This window comes from Somniosus microcephalus, chromosome 3 (genome assembly GCF_052327205.1).
Source record: "Somniosus microcephalus isolate GS21.2 chromosome 3, FLI_Smic_1.0, whole genome shotgun sequence".
Lineage (NCBI taxonomy): Eukaryota > Metazoa > Chordata > Chondrichthyes > Squaliformes > Somniosidae > Somniosus > Somniosus microcephalus.
Genome location: NC_140989.1, coordinates 160,682,569 through 160,702,288, shown reverse-complemented (window position 1 = coordinate 160,702,288; position 19,720 = coordinate 160,682,569). Strand labels below are relative to the sequence as shown.

Here is a 19,720-nt window from a genome sequence, read left to right as displayed (position 1 = left end):
ATACCAAATGGCATCATTAGAATCAGATGAAGTGTGACTTTGCTGTGTGCAGGAGTACAAGCTTGCTGTCCATGAGCAGCATGTGTAGACCCTGACTGCAGCCCTTTGTCCTAAGCTCATGGTGATATTTAGAGGGTTTACCTGATAGGAAGGGAGAAAGGTACATTGTGATGAATGTGAAAGAGGACCAGAGGGAGTTTTTAAAACTGGAGCCCTGCCATGCTGGGGGAACAATTCCAACTGTCTCCTTGGCTGAAGAAGTGACAGAACAATGAGAAATAAACATGGGGATAAAGGGCTCTTTCCCATCTCTGTGGTCGCACATAGTCAGCATCAGAGAGGCTGGTAATTTCAGTGTCAGCTTGGCTCAGTGGTAGCACTCTCGCCTCTGAGTCAAAAGGTTGTGGATTCATAGTCCCACTCCAGTGACTTGAGCACAAAATCCAGGCTGAGACTTCAGTGCAGTACTGAGGGAGTGCTGCACTGTCGGAGATGCCATCTATTGGATGCGATGTTCAGGCAAATGTAAAAAATGCTGTGGTGCTATTTGAGGAAGAGCAGGGAGTTCTGTCCTGGACAACATTCCTCCCTCAACCAACACTACCAAAAAAAAATGATAATTCATCTCGTTGCTGTTTGTGGGATCTTGATGTGTGCAAATTGTCTACAAAGCAACAGTGACTAAGCTTCAAAAAGTAATTCATTGGTTATGAAGCATTTTGGGACATATGAGGATGGGAAAGGCGCTATTTAAATGCGAGTTCTTCCTTCCTCCTTTCACTGACTCATCGAACTCCAAGAGTGAGGACAGAATGAAAATTAATTAGCAGAGGCTCATGTGGTGCAAAATCCAGGGCCACTGAGAGGGGCGTGAGTTACATAACTAACACCCATCTCAAAGAGGGTCACATTTATTGCACTTATCCTGACTGGGAAACATGCATCACACAGCACAACAAAATGAATAGCAAGAAAAGGGACCAACGCATGGCTTTGCAGAGTCATTCTCGCATAACTTACTCTGGCTGACACTCTCTCCCACGCTTGCTTCACTGTGACCTGATCCAGCAACTGCTTCCCGTCTTTCTGTGCAGGCTGAATTAACGCTTCGACATGCTTCTTTTTAACTTCATACTGGCCTCGAAAATTTTTAAACAACTGAGGAAAAAAATAGATATTTACATACAGCAGGGCAATTAAACCATACCAGAAAATAAAGTGAAACGGTTGCTAATATCACGCAGCCCGATTTCCTACCAATCTGCAATTAAAGTAACTCTGGCCAGGTTTTGTAAACCTGATGCACGCATTCTGTAATTATTCAAAGTCGGTCTGTTAGATCAGCAAATAGCTCTTATCAGTCAAGCACAGATACAGAGGTGAGATAAAGCTCCAACACCAATATAGTCTATATAAAAGCAGACCTTTCACCCTCATACCTGCCTCGCCCTCATCCTCCCTTCGCTCCCTCTGACTGCAGAGTACTTGGGCAGTTGGAGGTGATGGGTTTTTTTTCAAATTCATTCGTAGGATTTGGATGTTGCTGGCAAAGCCAGCATTTATTGCCCATCCCTAATTGCCCTTGAGAAGGTGGTGGTGAGCCGCCTTCTTGAACCGCTGCAGTCCGTGTGGTGAAGGTATTCCCACAGTGCTGTTAGGGAGGGAGTTCCAGGATTTTGACCCAGCGACGATGAAGGATGGTGTGTGACTTGGAGGGGAACTTGGAGGTGGTGGTGTTCCCATACGCCTGCTGCCCTTGTCCTTCTAGGTGGTAGAGATCGTGGGTTTGGGAGCTGCTGCCGAAGAAACCTTGGCGAGTTGCTGCAGTGCATCTTATAGATGGTACACACTGCAGCCACGGTACGCTGGTGGTGCAGGGAGTGAATGTTTAAGGTGATGGATGAGCTGACGATCAAGTGATCTTCTTTGTCCTGGATGGTGTCGAGCTTCTTGAGTGTTGTTGCAGCTGCACTCATCCAGGCAAGTGGAGAGTATTCTATCACAAATAAAGTTACAGAAAATTGATAGGCTCACCCCCACCTTGGGTTCAAAGGAATCCATCCAGTGAGTTCAGTCCCTGGTCTGAGTTGACTGATCTCAGCTGGTGCTGTGCTATATCTGACTTCAGTGCCCCTGGGTCAAGGAGGGGACATTTCGGGCAGGGAATTCCCACTGCTGATCACTATACAGCAACCCCTTGCTGGAAGTGCTGGTGAGTAGACTTGGCTGTCAACCCCACCCCCACCCCCAACCCATGGTCAATTAGCCTGTGGACACTCAGTGCCAGGATTCACACGTGAATAATGACCATTTGGACGAGGGGTTGAAGGTCATCTGTGGTATCCCAGCAAGGAGACAACACCTTCCAAAGAGAAGTGAGAAAAAACTGGCAAGAACATTAGGAACAGGAAGAGGCCATTCAGTCCCTCCAGCCTTCTCCGCCATTCTATTTGATCATGGCTGATCTGTACCTCAGCTCCATTTACCTGCCTGAGCTCCATATCTCTTGCTACCCTTACCCAACAAAAATCTATCAATGTTAGTCTTGAAAGCTCCAATTGGCCCCCAGCACCCACAGCCTTTTGGGAGGAGAGAGTTCCAAACTTCTACTACCCTTTGTATGAAAAAGTGCCTGTGATTTCACCCCTGAACAGCCTAGCTCTAATTTTAAGGTTATGTCCCCTTGCTCTGGATTCCCGCACCAGAGGAAATAGTCTCTCTCTCTACCCTATCAAATCCCTTTATCATTTTAAAGAGATCGATTAGATCACCCATCAGAAAAGAAAAAAGACAACATGGGGGGAATATGCCACCTCACCTGGTATCGTTCCTGCAGTCCTCCTTCAGCTATTTGTATCCTTGTGAGGTCCCTTTCAAACTGTTCCAGCCACACTTTCACCTCTCTCAGCATCAGTCTGTCCTCTCGCTGACGAAGCATGGATCACAAATAATGGCACAGTGAAAGACTAGTAACTAGCTGGTGCTATAAGTAATTAGAATCTGAACAATGACAGAAACAAGTTCACAATGTTGCATAACCTTTTTGTTTTGCCATGTACAAACGTCACAGCGTTTTGTGAATGGGACGGATGCAATTTCATGAGAGGGTTTGAGAAACATTTACCAATAAGAACGATCAAAGATATAGAATCATAGAATGGTTACAGCACAGTAGGAGGTCATTCGGCCTGTCGAGCCTGTGCCGGCTCTCTGCAAGAGCAATTCAGCTAGTCCCATTCCCCCGCCCTTTCCCCACAGCCCTGCAAACACCTTGACAACTTGGTGTCAATCTGAGCACATGTGGTGCAGCAAGCAGCAAAACCAGCCTGTGTGACACATCTGGAGGACCTGATCTTACATTTGGGCCCCATTTTTGACAAATTTGCAGTATCCTCAGAATATGAGCATTTTAGTGTCAATGCTTTCTGACAGTTAAAAAAAGATTATTGTTAATCATTCAAGTTTGTAGTGTAAAAGCACTAAAATAATACAGAAACTCAGAAAGCTACATGACAATGCGCGATAATAATACCAAGTATAGGATGGTGCAGGCTCGTTTCATGAACCCAAGGAATTTCACACTACAACAACAAATTGCATTTATATAGCAACTTTAACATAGTAAAAACTCCCAAGACACTTCACAGGAGCGTTATCAGACAAAGTTTGATACTGAGCCACACATGGTGATATTAGGACAAGTGACCAACAGTTTGGCCCAAGAGATAGGTTTGAAGAATCATAGAATCATAGAAATTTACAGCACAGAGGGAGGCCATTCAGCCCATCTTGTCCATGCCGGCCGACAAAGAGCTATCCACCCTAATCCCGCTTTCCAGCACTTGGTCCATAGCCTTGCAGGTTACGGCACTTCAAGTGGGAGGCGGTGGCGTAGTGGTTGTGTCACTAGACTAGTAAGCCAGAGGCTCAGTCAAATGCTCTGAGGATATGGGTTCAAATCCCACCACGGCAGCTGGTGGAATTTAAATTCAATTCAATTTAATTCTGGAATTAAATGTTAGTCTTAGTAATGGCGACCATGATACCATTGTCGATTGTTGCAAAAACCCATCTGGTTCACTAATGTCCTTTAGGGAAGGAAATCTGCCGTCCTTACCTGGTCTGGCCTACACGTGACTCCAGACCCACAGCAATGTGGTTGACTCATAATGCCCTCTGAAATGGCCTAGCAAGCCACTCAGTTGTAAACAACCGCTATGAAAAACAGTAAGAATAAAACCGGACGGACCTACTCGCACCGGAAACGACAACGGCAAACCCAGCCCTGCCGACCCTGCAAAGTCCTCCTTACCAACATCTGGGGGCTTGTGCCAAAATTGGGAGAGCTATCCCACAGACTAGTCAAGCAACAGCCTGACATAGTCATAATTACCGAATCATACCTTACAACCAATGTCCCAGACACCACCATCACCATCCCTGGGTATGTCCTGTCCCACCGGCAGGACAGACCCACCAGAGGTGGTGGCACTGTGGTATACAGTCGGGAGGGAGTAGCCCTGGGAGTCCTCAACATTGACTCAGGACCCCATGAGGTCTCATGGCATCAAGTCAAACATGGGCAAGGAAACCTCCTGCTAATTACCACCTACCGCCCTCCCTCAGCTGATGAATCAGTACTCCTTCATGTTGAACACCAATTGGAAGAAGCATTGAGAGTAGCAAGGGCACAAAATGTCCTCTGGGTGGGGGACTTCAATGTCCATCGCTAAGAGTGGCTCGGTAGCACCACAACTGACCGAGCTGGCCGAGTCCTAAAGGACATAGCTGCCAGACTGGGTCTGCGACAGGTGGTGAGGGAACCAACAAGAGGGAAAAACCTACTTGATCTCGTCCTCACCAATCTACCTGTTGCAGATGCATCTGTCCATGACAGCATTTGGTGGAAGTGACCACCGCACAGTCCTTGTGGAGACGAAGTCCCGTCTTCATGTTGAGGATACCGTCCACCATGTTGTGTGGCACTACCACCGTGCTAAATGGGACAGATTTCGAACAGATCTGGCAACTCAAAACTGGGCATCCATGAGGCGCTGTGGGCCATCAGCAGCAGCAGAATTATATTCAACCACAATCTGTAACCTCATGGCCCGGCATATCCCTCACTCTACCATTACCATCAAGCCGGGAGAACAACCCTGGTTTAACGAAGAGTGCAGGAGAGCATGCCAGGAACAGCACCAGGCATACCGAAAAATGAGGTGTCAACCTGGTGAGGCTACAACACAGGACTACTTGCATGCCAAACAACGGAAGCAACATGCGATAAACAGAGCTAAGCGATCTCACAACCATCGGATCATATCAAAGCTCTGCAGTCCTGCCACATGGTGGTGGTGGACAATTAAACAGTTAACAGGAGGAGGAGGCGCCAAAAATATCCCCATCCTCAATGATGGTGGAGCCCAGCACGTGAGTGCAAAAGACAAGGCTGAAGCATTTGCAACTATCTTCAGCCAGAAGTGCCGAGTGGATGATCCATCTCGGCCTCCCACTGAGGTCCCCAGCATCACAGATGCCAGTCTTCAGCCCATTCAATTCACTCCACGTGATGTCAAGAAACGGCTGAAGACACTGGATACTGCAAAGGCTATGGGCCCTGACAACATTCCGGCAATAGTACTGAAGACTTGTGCTCCAGAACTAGCTGCGCCCCTAGCCAAGCTGTTCCAGTACAGCTACAACACTGGCATCTACCCGGCAATGTGGAAAATTGCCCAAGTATGTCCTGTCTACAAAAAGCAGGACAAATCCGACCCGGCCAATTACCGTCCCATCAGTCTACTCTCAATCATCAGCAAAGTGATGGAAGGTGTCGTCGACAGTGCAATCAAGCGGCATTTACTCAGCAATAACCTGCTAACTGACGCCCAGTTTGGGTTCCACCAGGGCCACTCAGCTCCTGACCTCATTACAGCCTTGGTCCAAACATGGACAAAAGAGGTGAACTCAAGAGGTGAGGTGAGAGTGACTGCCCTTGACATCAAGGCAGCATTTGATCAAGTGTGGCATCAAGGAGCCCTACCAAAACTGAAGTCAATGGGAATCAAGGGGAAAACTCTCCATTGGTTGGAATCATACCTAGCACAAAGGAAGTTGGCTGTGGTTGTTGGAGGTCATTCATCTCAATCACATGACATCACTGCAGGAGTTCCTCAGGGCAGTGTCCTAGGCCCAACCATCTTCAGCTGTTTCATCAATGACCTTCCCTCCATCATAAGGTCAGAAGTGGGGGTGTTCGCTGATGATTGCACACTGTTCAGCACCATTCGAGACTCGTCAGATACTGACGCAGTCCGTGTCCATATGCAGCAAGACCTGGACAACATTCAGACTTGGGCTGACAAGTGGCAAGTAACATTCGCACCACACAAGTGCCAGGCAATGACCATCTCCAACAAGCGAGACTCTAACCATCTCCTCTTGACATTCAATGGCATTACCATCGCTGAATCCCCCACTATCAACATCCTGGGGGTTACCATTGATCAGAAACTGAACTGGACCAGCCATATAAATACTGTGGCTACAAGAGCAGGCCAGAGGCTGGGAATTCTGCGGCGAGTGTCTCACCTCCTGACTCCCCAAAGCCTTTCCACCATCTACAAGGCACAAGTCAGGAGTGTGATGGAATACTCTCCACTTGCCTGGATGAGTGCAGCTCCAACAACACTCAAGAAGCTCGACACCATTCAGGATAAAGCAGCCCGCTTGATTGGCACTCCATCCACCACCTTCAACATTCACTCCCTCCACCACCGGCGCACTGTGGCTGCAGTGTGTACCATCTACAAGATGCACTGCAGCAACTCGCCAAAGCTCCTTCAACAGCACCTTCCAAACCCGCGACCTCTACCACTTAAAAGGACAAGGGCAGCAGACACATGGGAACATCACCACCTACAAGTTCCCCTCCAAGCCACACACCATCCTGACTTGGACCTGTATCGCCGTTCCTTCACTGTCGCTGGGCCAAAATCCTGGAACTCCCTTCCTAACAGCACTGTGGGTGTACCTACACCATATGGACTGCAGCGGTTCAAGAAGGCAGCTCACCACCATCTTCTCAAGGGCAATTAGGGATGGGCACTAAATGCAGGCCTAGCCAGCGACGCCCACATCCCATCATTGAATAAAAAAATTTTAAAGTTCATATTCAAGTACTTTTTAAATGTGATGGTAGAAATCCCACCCTTTAAGGTAGTGAGTTCCAGAGCCCCACCACCCTCTGGGTGAAAAAATCTCTCCTCAACTCCCCTCTAAACCTCCGACCAATTACTTTAAATCTATGCCCCCTGGTTATTGACCCTTCTGCAAAGGGAAATCGGTCCTTCCTAGCCACTCTATCTCGGCCCTTCATAATTTTATACACCTCAATTAAGTCTCCCCTCAGCCTCCTCTGTTCCAAAGAAAACAACCCCAGCCTATCCAATCTTTCCTCATTGCTAAATTTCCCCAGCCCAGGTAACATCCTCGTAAATCTCCTCTGTACCCCCCTAGTGCAATCACAGCCTTCCTGTAATGTGGTGACCAGAACTGCATGCAGTACTCTATGTGCGGCCTAACTAGTGTTTTATACAGTTCAAGCATAATCTCCCCACTCTTATATTCTATGCCTCGGCTAATAAAGGCAAGCATTCCGTATGCCTTCTAAACCATCGTATCTACCTGTCCGGCTACCTTCAGGGATCTGTGGACATGCACTCCAAGGAGAGTCTTAAAGGAGAGAGAGGTAGAGAGGCGAAGAGGTTTGGGGAGGGCCTTCCAGAGCATAGGGCCTAGGCAGATGAAGGCGGCCGCCAATGGTGGAGTGGTGGAAATCAGGAATGCACAATAGGCCAGAATTGGAAGAGCACCGAGGTCTCGGAGTATTGTAGGGCTGGAAGAGGGAGGGACGAGGCCATGGAAGGGTTTGAAGACAAGGATAAGAATTTTAAATTTGAGGTGTTGCTGGACCGGGAGCCAATGTAGGTCAACGAGCACTGGGGTGATGGGTGAAGGGGACTTGGTGCGAGTTAGGACACGGGCAGCAGAGTTTTGGATTCCCTCAGGTTTACGGAGGAAAACTACTTGGGCACAATGCTGGAGTGTCCAGATTAACTGAGGAACACTGTGCCAGTTATGAAGCACTTAGACGTCAAGTGCAAACCATCCAAAATATTTCTGTAATGTACTTTTTGTAAAATGCCACGTAATTAAAACATTTTAGACTCCAGCTATAAAATTCAGATATAATGATTGAATGATCCAAGTTTCGTTTAATCGTGAGGCTGTGGCGAAGCCACTAAGGGACTCCGATCAATTGTGTATAATTCCCTTTAATAATATGTTAGCTACAGCCTGAGTCTGTATCTTTGTTTTCACTGTTTACATGTACAGAGCGCGATCACTTTAATAGCATGGGTAAACGCGATGACGTCACGCCGTTCATCACGTGATCCCCCACCGGCGGGAAAAATGTGATGATGTCATGCCGTCAGCCACGGGACCGCCCAAGCAGTCCTCGTGGAGCCTCCGAACTGACTAGACATATATTCAATGTTCTCCTGTAGTTATCCGTTAAACTCTGTTACTTTTCATTAAACCTCGTTTATTTGATCGCCTGAGTGGACCTCAGTCTTTTGGATAAGAACTAGGCATTCCTACATTGGTGACCCCGACTTTTGCGAACGGTTTTCGCAGAAGTTACTGAACATGGAATCGAACGCCGTTGCTTTGAAGCTACCACAGTTCTGGGAGCAACAGCCAGCCTCGTGGTTCATCCAGGCTGAAGCCCAGTTCGCAATCAGGAACATCGCTGTGGATCAGACCCGTTACTATTACGTGGTCTCCGCCCTCGACAGCGCCACAGCCTCGCGGATCGTCAGCCTGCTTGGTAATCCACCAGAAGATCGCAAGTATGAAACAATAAAGGCGTGGTTGTTACAGGTCTTCGGACTCACGAAGTCGGAGCGTGCCTGCCGGCTGCTCAATATGCCCGCCTTGGGGATTCCAAGCCATCCGAGCTCATGAGCCAAATGCTCACGCTCCTGGGCTCCGAACCGGAATGCTTCCTCTTCAGGGAGCTATTCCTCAGCCAGCTACCGGAGCAAGTTCAGGCTGCCCTAGCCAGGTCAGAAGTCACAGACTGCGCAGAGCTGGCTGCCGAAGCAGACAAGATCTTCGCAGTGACACAGCAGCACTGCGCTGCCACGAGGCGCCCATCCCCCACAGACGCTGCTCCAGCCCCTCAACCTGCGGGGTTGTGCTTCTACCATGCCGGTTTTGGCGCGAAAGCAAGATGCTGCCACCCTCCCTGCAGCTTTTCGTTAAAAAAAAAACAGCAGCCACCCTGTCGAAAGAGGACTGGTTATAACGAGCGCCCCGTGGCTGCGATGGCAATCGGTAATTCGGGAAAACTCCTCTTCATCACCGACTCCCTATCTGGTCGACGTTTCCTCTGTGACACCGGGGTGCAGTGTAGTATCCTACCCACGTCAAATCTTCATCTACAAGCCAGGGGGCACGGCCCCTCCGTCGAGGTGGCTAATGGCGGGGCCATTCGGACCTTCGGAAGATAGCGGGTCCAGGTGTGCTTCGGCGGCCAGCGGTTTTACTGGGATTTCATCACGGCCAAAGTCTCTCAAGCCATCCTCGGGGCAGATTTTTGTGCGTCAACGGCCTCCTGGTGGATGTACGGCACCGGCGGTTGATCAATGCGGCCACTTTTCACTCCATCCCGTGCCACCGCGGTAACACCGTGGTGCGCACTGTCTCCTGTGTGTTCCCACCTCCGGATGACTTCACTCGCCTCCTTGGAGATTTCCCAGACCTGACCAGACCCACTTTCTCTTCCACGGCCACGAAACATGGTGTCGAACATCACATCACCACTACTGGCTCCCCGGTCTACGCACGAGCCCGGCGCCTCGAACCTGGCAAGCTCACAGCTGCGAAAGCGGAGTTCGACACGATGGAGTGGCTAGGAATTATTCGCCGGTCGAATAGTCCCTGGTCTTCGCCTCTCCACATTGTTCCGAAACCTGGCGGCGAATGGCGGCCTTGCGGCGACTACCGACGCCTGAATCACGCCACTACTCCTGATCGGTACCCGATCCCTCATATTCAGGATTTCTCTGCCCATTTGGCGGGAAATACCATTTTTTCAAAAGTCGACCTTGTCCGTGGCTACCACCAGGTCCCCGTACACCCGCAAGACGTCCCGAAAACTGCAGTCATCACCCCATTCAGCCTGTTTGAATTTCTGCGGATGCCGTTTGGATTGAAGAACGCTGCACAGGCTTTCCAGCGCTTGATGGACTCTGTGCTTTGGGACCTCAAGTTTCTGTTCGTCTACCTCGACGACATCCTCATCGCCAGCCCTAATAAAGAGGAGCACATCTGCCATTTGCGCACCCTCTTTAGATGCCTCAGTCAACACGGCTTGATCATCAACCCGGCCAAGTGCCAGTTCGGCCTGCAGCAGATTGATTTCTTAGGCCATCGCATCACATCGGACGGCGCAATTCCCCTGCAAATGAAGGTGGAGGCAGTTACTTCGTTCCCGCGCCCGCAGACCGTCAAGGCCCTGCAGGAGTTCCTCGGGATGGTAAATTTTTATCACCGGTTCGTCCCTAATGCAGCTCTGCTCATGCAGCCCCTGTACGAGGCCCTCAAGGGCAAGTCCGGCAAGGATCCGATTAGCTGGACGGTCGACATGGACCGGGCGTTCGTTGACACAAAAGACGCTTTAGCCAATGCAACCATGCTGGCGCACCCGCTGCCAGGTGCCACCATCGCCCTTACCACCGACGCGTCAGACTACGCCATTGGCGCAGTGCAGGAACAGTGGGTGCATGGGACGTGGCAACCGCTGGCGTTTTTCAGCCATCAACTACGGCAAAATGAAAGGAAGTACAGCACGTTCGACCGGGAGTTGCTGGCCCTTTTTCTGGCCATCCGCCATTTCCGGTTCTTGCTAGAGGGACGTCCGTTCACGGCTTTTGTGGACCATAAGCCACTAACGTTCGCTATGGCCAAGACCGCCGAACCGTGGTCAGCTCGGCAACAACGTCAGTTGACGTTTATCTCAGAATTCACCACTGACATTCAGCATGTGTCCGGTAAAGACAACCTGGTGGCGGATTGCCTCTCCCGCGCGACCGTTCATGCAGTCCAGCTCGGCATCGACTATGCCCTCATGGCTGCGGATCAAGCCTCGGATCCGGAAGTCCAATCTTACAGAACCAACCCCTCTAGCCTCCAAGCGGCCGACGTCAAATTACATGCCGCAGGCACTGTGCTACTCTGCGACGTCTCCTCGCCCTATCGTGCCGGTCGCCTGGCGCCGAAAAGTTTTGGACGCCATACACGGGTTGTCACACCCTGGCATGAAGGCCTCGCAATGGCTGATGTCATCCAAATTCGAGTGGCAGGGCATGCACATGGATGTTCGTGACTGGGCCAACACCTGCATGGTCTGCCAAAAGGCCAAGGTGCAGCGTCACGTCAAGGCTCCATTGGCCACTTTCGCTGTTCCGGAACATAGGTTTGATCGTGTGCATGTGGACCTGGTAGGGCCACTTCCGACTTCGCACGGGTTTACTCATCTTCTTACAATGGTGGACCGCACCACTCGATGGCCGGAGGCGGTTCCTTTGTCATCCACCACTTCCGCAGACGTCGCCAGGGCATTCATCTCCTCTTGGGTCGCCCGTTTCGGGGTACCGGCGGACATCTCGTCTGATCGTGGGCCGCAATTTTCTTCGGAGCTCTGGAACGCTGTGGCTCAGGGGCTCGGCGTCAAGCTACATCGCACCACTGCCTACCATTCACAGGCGAACGGCCTGTGCGAACGATTCCACAGGTCGCTCAAGGCCGCACTGCGAGCCAGCCTTCAAGGCGCAGGCTGGGTGGACAGGCTTCCATGGGTCCTTTTGGGTCTTCGTACGGCGCCTAAAGAAGATCTTCAATCATCCTCGGCGGAACTCATATATGGCCAGTCGCTACGCGTACCAGGGGATTTCCTTCCGACTCCAACAGAGCCATGGTCCGCATCCCAGCAGCTCATCAGCCACCAGGAGGCGGCCAGAAGTTTTGCTCCAGTGCCTACGTCACATCACGGCTTGCAGAGCTCCCACGTCCCAGCTGAGCTGAAGAATGCCGACTATGTGTTTATCCGCCACGACGCTCATCGGGACCCGCTCAAACCCCCTTACACTGGTCCTTTCCGTGTGATAGAGCCGGGAGACAAATCTTTTTCGGTCGATGTCAGAGGTAAACCGGACCACATTTCGGTTGACTGGTTGAAGCCGGCTCACTTGGACCTTGACCGCCCAGTCGAGATCGCACAACCGCCGAAACGTGGCTGCCCGCCCACAGTCGCCGTGCCAGATCAAACGCAACCGCCCGCCAGCTCGCCCGCCGTCCATCAGCTTCCACTTCAAGGCTACAGAAGTCGATCTGACAGGCTTGTCAGGCCTCCTCGCCGTTTTACTTTTGCTATTAAAGACAATTCTGGGGGGGCGCATGTGGCGGAGCCACTAAGGGACTCCGATCAATTGTATATAATTCCCTTTAATAATATGTTAGCTACAGCCTGAGTCTGTATCTTTGTTTTCACTGTTTACATGTACAGAGCGCGATCACTTTAATAGCGCGGGTAAACACGATGACGTCACGCCGTTCATCACGTGATCCCCCACCGGCGGGAAAAACGTGATGACGTCATGCCGTCAGCCACGGGACCGCCCAAGCAGTCCTTGTGGAGCCTCCGAACTAACTAGACCTATATTCGATGTTCTCCTGTAGTTATCCGTTAAACTCTGTTACTTTTCATTAAACTTCGTTTATTTCATCGCCTGAGTGGACCTCAGTCTTTTGGATAGGAACTAGACATTCCTACAAGACAAAGATTTTAGACAGTTTTTTTCACTGCAGTGATTTAAAGGCTTACGTCAGGGAGAGAATGCGCTAAACAAGGCAAAATCTCTAGCGACAGCCCAAGTGACTTTCAGTAATGCAAGACTGTCCCATCGATAATCAGCTTCAGACAGTGGAAGACTGTTGAGATTGGCGGGTGCAATGTGTTTAAAATGTGGCTAGGCCCCTAGGAGAACAAATAAGAGTGACTACAGGACAGATCTTCAATATCATCACTGTTCACACCTGTCCTTGATTTGATTTGATGCAAACGCTGATTCATACCCCTGATACGATGCTACATCCAGCTTCATCACCAGGGGGACGTGGGAGCGAACTGAGGGGTCTTGATTGCTCTTCAGTGACTTTGCTGGAAATATATGTCTGTGGGTGTCAGAACAGGATCGGGATCTGCCGTGATGTTCCCTGCAGTTAAGCCAACACTCAGCGTAGAGGCTTACATGAAAATAGTGTCAGCCGTGGCTCAGTGGGATCACTTTCACTTCTGAGTCAGAAGGTTGTGGGTTCAGGCCCCACTTCAGAGACTCGAGCACATCATCCAGGCTAACACCTCAGTGCAGTACTGAGGGAGCGCTGCACTGTCGGTGGTGTCGTATTTCAAAGAGCAGGGGGGCTTTCCCCAGTGCCTAGCCAATATTTATCCTCAACCAACATCACTAAAGCAGATTATCTGATCATTATCATATTGCTATTGATGGGATCTTGCTGTGTGCAAACTGGCTGCCATGCCACCCTACATTGCAACAGTGACTACACTTCAAAAGTACTTAATGCGCATTGGGACGTCCTGAGGTTGTGAAAGGCGCTATATAAATGCAAGTTCTTTCTTTCTCTTTCTTTCACATTGCAAATAGCGATACATTTACCCAGGCAAGGAGGCTTGCCAATTCCATTACAATGTGAAACATAGAATACAAAAGCAAGGAAGTGATGCTAAATCTTTATAAAACACTGGTTCGGCCTCAGCTGGAGTATTGTGTTCAATTCTGGGCACCGCACTCTCGGATCCTTGGAGAGGGTGCAGAAGAGATTTACTAGAATGGTTCCAGGGACAAGGGACTTCAGTTATACGGAGAGACTGGAGAAGCTGATGTTGTTCTCCTCAGAGTAGAGAAGGTTAAGAGGAGATTTAATTGAGGTGTTCAAAATCATGAACCGCTTTGATAGAATAAATAAGGCGAAACTGTTTCCAGTGGCAGAGGACACAGATTTAAGGTGATTGGCAAAAGAACCAGAGGCGACGTGAGGAAAGAAGAATTTGCGCAATGAGTTGTGATCTGGAATGCACTGCCTAAAAGGGCGGTGGAAGCAGAAAGAATAGTAACTTTCAAAAGGGAATTGGATAAATACCTGAAGGGGAAACTTTTACAGGGCTGTGGGGAAAGGGTAGGGGAGTGGGGCTAATTGGATAGTTGTACCAAAGAGCCGGCACAGGCCTGATGGGCTGAATGTCCTCCTCCCGTGCTGTATCATTCTATGAATCTACAGCGAGCTGAAAGGGAAACAGTAAAAAGGACTTACCTCTTCCTCTAGAGGTTCGTTCTCTGTCTCCCGTGGATCTGGATAGTGCTTCAGGAACTGAGCTACGTAGGTCATGACTGATTTCTCATCTGGTTTGTCAACATCCACATCTGTACAGAAAGCATCATTCTGTTAGAAAGCTGGGTTCTGCTCCTCCTCTGAAATACTGTACAATATTTATACACCTTTATTGGTGAGCTGTGTCCTGATTGAGTGGAGAGTGTCGGTGAAGTTGTTGCAAGTTAAAGAAAATAAACTGTGCATTCCTGGTCTATTTATTGGTGCAGTTGCACTTTGTGGCATCTGATGACAATAACAACTACTTGTATTTATATACCGCTTTTAACGTAGTAAAACGTCTCAAGACACTTCATGGGAGCATTATCAGATAAAATTTGACACCAAGCCAAATAAGGAGATATTAGGGACAGGTGACCAAAAGCATGGTCAAAGAATTAGGTTAAAGGAGTGTCTTAAAGGAGGAGAGACAGCTGGAGAAGGTCAGGTAGGGAATGCCAGAGCTTAGGGTCAAGGCAGTTGAAGGCACGGCAGCCAATGGTGGGGCGATGGAAATCGGGGATGTGCAAGATGCCAGAATTTGGAAGAGCGTAGAGATCTGAGGATTGTAGGGCTGGTGGAGGATACAGAGACAGGGAGGGGGCGATGCCATGGAGGGATTTGAAAACAAGGATGAGAATTTTAAAATGGTGGAGAGTGAAGTACTTGACTCAGAGACTAGGGTCCTGAATTTAAATAAAGGAAGCTACGATGGTATGAGGCACGAGTTGGCTAGGATGGATTGGGGAATGTTACTCAAAGGGTTGGTGGTGGATAGGCAATGGCAAACATTTAAAGATCGCATGGATGAACTACAGAATTTGTTCATCCCTGTTTGGCATAAAAATAAAACAAAAAAGGTGACTCAACTGTGGCTAACAAGGGAAATTAGGGATAGCATAACATCTAGAAGACATATAATTTGGCCAGAAAAAGCAGCAAACCTGAGGATTGGGAGCAGTTTAGGATTCAGCAAAGGAGGACAAAGGGATTAATTAAGAGGGGGAAGATAGATTATGAGAGTAAGCTTGCAGGGAACATAAAAACTGACTGCAAAAGCTTCTATAGATATGTGAAGAGAAAAAGATTGGTAAAGTCAAGCGTAGGTCCCTTGCAATCAGAATCAGGGGAATTTATAATGGGGAACAAAGAAATGGCAGACCAATTAAGTACATACTTTGGTTCTGTCTTCACAAAGGAGGACACAAATAGCCTCCCAGAAATGTCGGGCAATATAGGGTCTAGTAAGAGGGAGGAATTGAATGAAATCAGTATTTGTAGGGAAATGGTATTAGGGAAATTGATGGGATTGAAGGCCAATAAATCCCCAGGGCCTGATAATCTACATCCTAGGGTACTTAAGGAACTGGCCCTAGAAATAGTAGATGTATTGCTGGTCATCTTCCAAAATTCTATAGACTCTGGAACAGTTCCCATGGATTGGAGGAAAGCTAATGTAACCCCAGTCGCTCTCTCTTCCCCCCGAGTCGCTCTCTCTCTTCCCCCCCAGTCGCTCTCTCTCTTCCCCCCCAGTCGCTCTCTCTCTTCCCCCCCAGTCGCTCTCTCTCTTCCCGCCCAGTCGCTCTCTCTCTTCCCCCCCAGTCGCTCTCTCTCTTCCCCCCCAGTCGCTCTCTCTCTTCCCCCCCAGTCGCTCTCTCTCTTCCCCCCCAGTCGCTCTCTCTCTTCCCCCCCAGTCGCTCTCTCTCTTCCCCCCCAGTCGCTCTCTCTCTTCCCCGCCAGTCGCTCTCTCTCTTCCCCCCCAGTCGCTCTCTCTCTTCCCCCCCAGTCGCTCTCTCTCTTCCCCCCCAGTCGCTCTCTCGCTTCCCCCCCAGTCGCTCTCTCTCTTCCCCCCCAGTCGCTCTCTCTCTTCCCCCCCAGTCGCTCTCTCTCTTCCCCCCCAGTCGCTCTCTCTCTTCCCCCCCAGTCGCTCTCTCTCTTCCCCCCCAGTCGCGCTCTCTCTTCCCCGCCCCCAGTCGCGCTCTCGCTTCCCCCCCCCCAGTCGCGCTCTCTCTTCCCCCCCAGTCGCGCTCTCTCTTCCCCCCCAGTCGCTCTCTCTCTTCCCCCCCAGTCGCGTTCTCTCTTCCCCCCCAGTCGCGTTCTCTCTTCCCCCCCAGTCGCGCTCTCTCTTCCCCCCCAGTCGTGCTCTCTCTTCCCCCCCCAGTCGCGCTCTCTCTTCCCCCCGCAGTCGCGCTCTCTCTTCCCCCCCAGTCGCTCTCTCTCTTCCCCCCCAGTCGCTCTCTCTCTTCCCCCCAGTCGCTCTCTCTCTTCCCCCCCAGTCGCTCTCTCTCTTCCCCCCAGTCGCTCTCTCTCTTCCCCCCCAGTCGCGTTCTCTCTTCCCCCCCCAGTCGCGCTCTCTCTTCCCCCCCAGTCGCTCTCTCTCTTCCCCCCCAGTCGCGCTCTCTCTTCCCCGCCCCCAGTCGCGCTCTCTCTTCACCCCCCCCAGTCGCGCTCTCTCTTCCCCCCCAGTCGCGCTCTCTCTTCCCCCCCAGTCGCTCTCTCTCTTCCCCCCCAGTCGCGTTCTCTCTTCCCCCCCAGTCGCGTTCTCTCTTCCCCCCCAGTCGCGCTCTCTCTTCCCCCCCAGTCGCGCTCTCTCTTCCCCCCCAGTCGCGCTCTCTCTTCCTCCCCAGTCGCGCTCTCTCTTCCCCCCCAGTCACGCTCTCTCTTCCCCCCCCAGTCGCGCTCTCTCTTCCCCCCGTCGCGCTCTCTCTTCCCCCCCAGTCGCGCTCTCTCTTCCCCCCCCAGTCGCGCTCTCTCTTCCCCCCCAGTCGCGCTCTCTCTTCCCCCCCAGTCGTGCTCTCTCTTCCCCCCCCAGTCGCGCTCTCTCTTCCCCCCCCAGTCGCGCTCTCTCTTCCCCCCCAGTCGCTCTCTCTCTTCCCCCCCAGTCGCTCTCTCTCTTCCCCCCCAGTCGCTCTCTCTCTTCCCCCCAGTCGCTCTCTCTCTTCCCCCCCAGTCGCGTTCTCTCTTCCCCCCCAGTCGCGCTCTCTCTTCCCCCCCAGTCGCTCTCTCTCTTCCCCCCCAGTCGCGCTCTCTCTTCCCCGCCCCCAGTCGCGCTCTCTCTTCACCCCCCCCAGTCGCGCTCTCTCTTCCCCCCCAGTCGCGCTCTCTCTTCCCCCCCAGTCGCTCTCTCTCTTCCCCCCCAGTCGCGTTCTCTCTTCCCCCCCAGTCGCGTTCTCTCTTCCCCCCCCCAGTCGCGCTCTCTCTTCCCCCCCAGTCGCTCTCTCTCTTCCCCCCCAGTCGCTCTCTCTCTTCCCCCCCAGTCGCTCTCTCTCTTCCCCCCAGTCGCTCTCTCTCTTCCCCCCCAGTCGCGTTCTCTCTTCCCCCCCCAGTCGCGCTCTCTCTTCCCCCCCCAGTCGCTCTCTCTCTTCCCCCCCAGTCGCGCTCTCTCTTCCCCCGCCCCCAGTCGCGCTCTCTCTTCACCCCCCCCAGTCGCGCTCTCTCTTCCCCCCCAGTCGCGCTCTCTCTTCCCCCCCCAGTCGCTCTCTCTCTTCCCCCCCAGTCGCGTTCTCTCTTCCCCCCCAGTCGCGTTCTCTCTTCCCCCCCAGTCGCGCTCTCTCTTCCCCCCCAGTCGCGCTCTCTCTTCCCCCCCCAGTCGCGCTCTCTCTTCCTCCCCAGTCGCGCTCTCTCTTCCCCCCCAGTCACGCTCTCTCTTCCCCCCCCAGTCGCGCTCTCTCTTCCCCCCGTCGCGCTCTCTCTTCCCCCCCAGTCGCGCTCTCTCTTCCCCCCCCAGTCGCGCTCTCTCTTCCCCCCCAGTCGCGCTCTCTCTTCCCCCCCAGTCGTGCTCTCTCTTTCCCCCCCCAGTCGCGCTCTCTCTTCCCCCCCCAGTCGCGCTCTCTCTTCCCCCCCAGTCGCTCTCTCTCTTCCCCCCAGTCGCTCTCTCTCTTCCCCCCCAGTCGCTCTCTCTCTTCCCAACAGTCGCTCTCTCTCTTCCCCCCAGTCGCTCTCTCTCTTCCCCCCCCAGTCGCGTTCTCTCTTCCCCCCCAGTCGCGCTCTCTCTTCCCCCCCAGTCGCTCTCTCTCTTCCCCCCCCAGTCCGCGCTCTCTCTTCCCCGCCCCCAGTCGCGCTCTCTCTTCACCCCCCCCAGTCGCGCTCTCTCTTCCCCCCCAGTCGCGCTCTCTCTTCCCCCCAGTCGCTCTCTCTCTTCCCCCCCAGTCGCGTTCTCTCTTCCCCCCCAGTCGCGTTCTCTCTTCCCCCCCAGTCGCGCTCTCTCTTCCCCCCCAGTCGCGCTCTCTCTTCCCCCCCCAGTCGCGCTCTCTCTTCCTCCCCAGTCGCGCTCTCTCTTCCCCCCCAGTCGCGCTCTCTCTTCCCCCCCAGTCACGCTCTCTCTTCCCCCCCAGTCGCGCTCTCTCTTCCCCCCCGTCGCGCTCTCTCTTCCCCCCCAGTCGCGCTCTCTCTTCCCCCCCCAGTCGCGCTCTCTCTTCCCCCCCAGTCGCGCTCTCTCTTCCCCCCCAGTCGCGCTCTCTCTTCCCCCCAGTCGCGCTCTCTCTTCCCCCCCAGTCGCGCTCTCTCTTCCCCCCAGTCGCGCTCTCTCTTCCCCCCCAGTCGCTCTCTCTCTTCCGCCCCAGTCGCTCTCTCTCTTCCCCCCCCAGTCGCTCTCTCTCTTCCCCCCCAGTCGCTCTCTCTCTTCCCCCCCGTCGCTCTCTCTCTTCCCCCCCAGTCGCTCTCTCTCTTCCCCCCCAGTCGCTCTCTCTCTTCCCCCCCAGTCGCTCTCTCTCTTCCCCCCCAGTCGCTCTCTCTCTTCCCCCCCAGTCGCGCTCTCTCTTCCCCCCCAGTCGCGCTCTCTCTTCCCCCCCAGTCGCGATCTCACTTCCCCCTCAGTCGCGCTCTCTCTTCCCCCCCAGTCGCGCTCTCTCTTCCCCCCCAGTCGCGCTCTCTCTTCCCCCCCCAGTCGCGCTCTCTCTTCCCCCCCAGTCGCGCTCTCTCTTCCCCGTCGCGCTCTCTCTTCCCCCCCAGTCGCGCTCTCTCTTCCCCCCCAGCCGTGCTCTCTCTTCCCCCCCAGTCACGCTCTCTCTTCTCCCCCAGTCGCGCTCTCTCTTCCCCCCCAGTCGCGCTCTCTCTTCCCCCCCAGTCGCGCTCTCTCTTCCCCCCCAGTCGCGCTCTCTCTTCCCCCCCAGTCGCGCTCTCTCTTCCCCCCCAGTCGCGCTCTCTCTTCCCCCCCAGTCGCGCTCTCTCTTCCCCCCCAGTCGCGCTCTTTCTCTTCCCC

General features: G+C 52.7%; 1 protein-coding gene across 12 annotated transcripts in view; it reads right to left on the bottom strand.

The window, feature by feature from the left end:
• syne1b (spectrin repeat containing, nuclear envelope 1b) overlaps window positions 1-19,720 on the bottom strand; it is an 834,787-nt gene that overhangs the window by 652,822 nt on the left and 162,245 nt on the right. For all 12 annotated transcript variants that reach the window (XM_085981815.1, XM_085981811.1, XM_085981814.1 and 9 more), the window contains 3 exons: window positions 14,464-14,573; window positions 2,819-2,926; window positions 1,021-1,158 (listed from right to left, as the gene is read on the bottom strand). In XM_085981815.1, coding sequence (XP_085837941.1) covers window positions 1,021-1,158; window positions 2,819-2,926; window positions 14,464-14,573 — 356 coding nt within the window. The remainder of the gene's footprint in view (window positions 1-1,020; window positions 1,159-2,818; window positions 2,927-14,463; window positions 14,574-19,720) is intronic.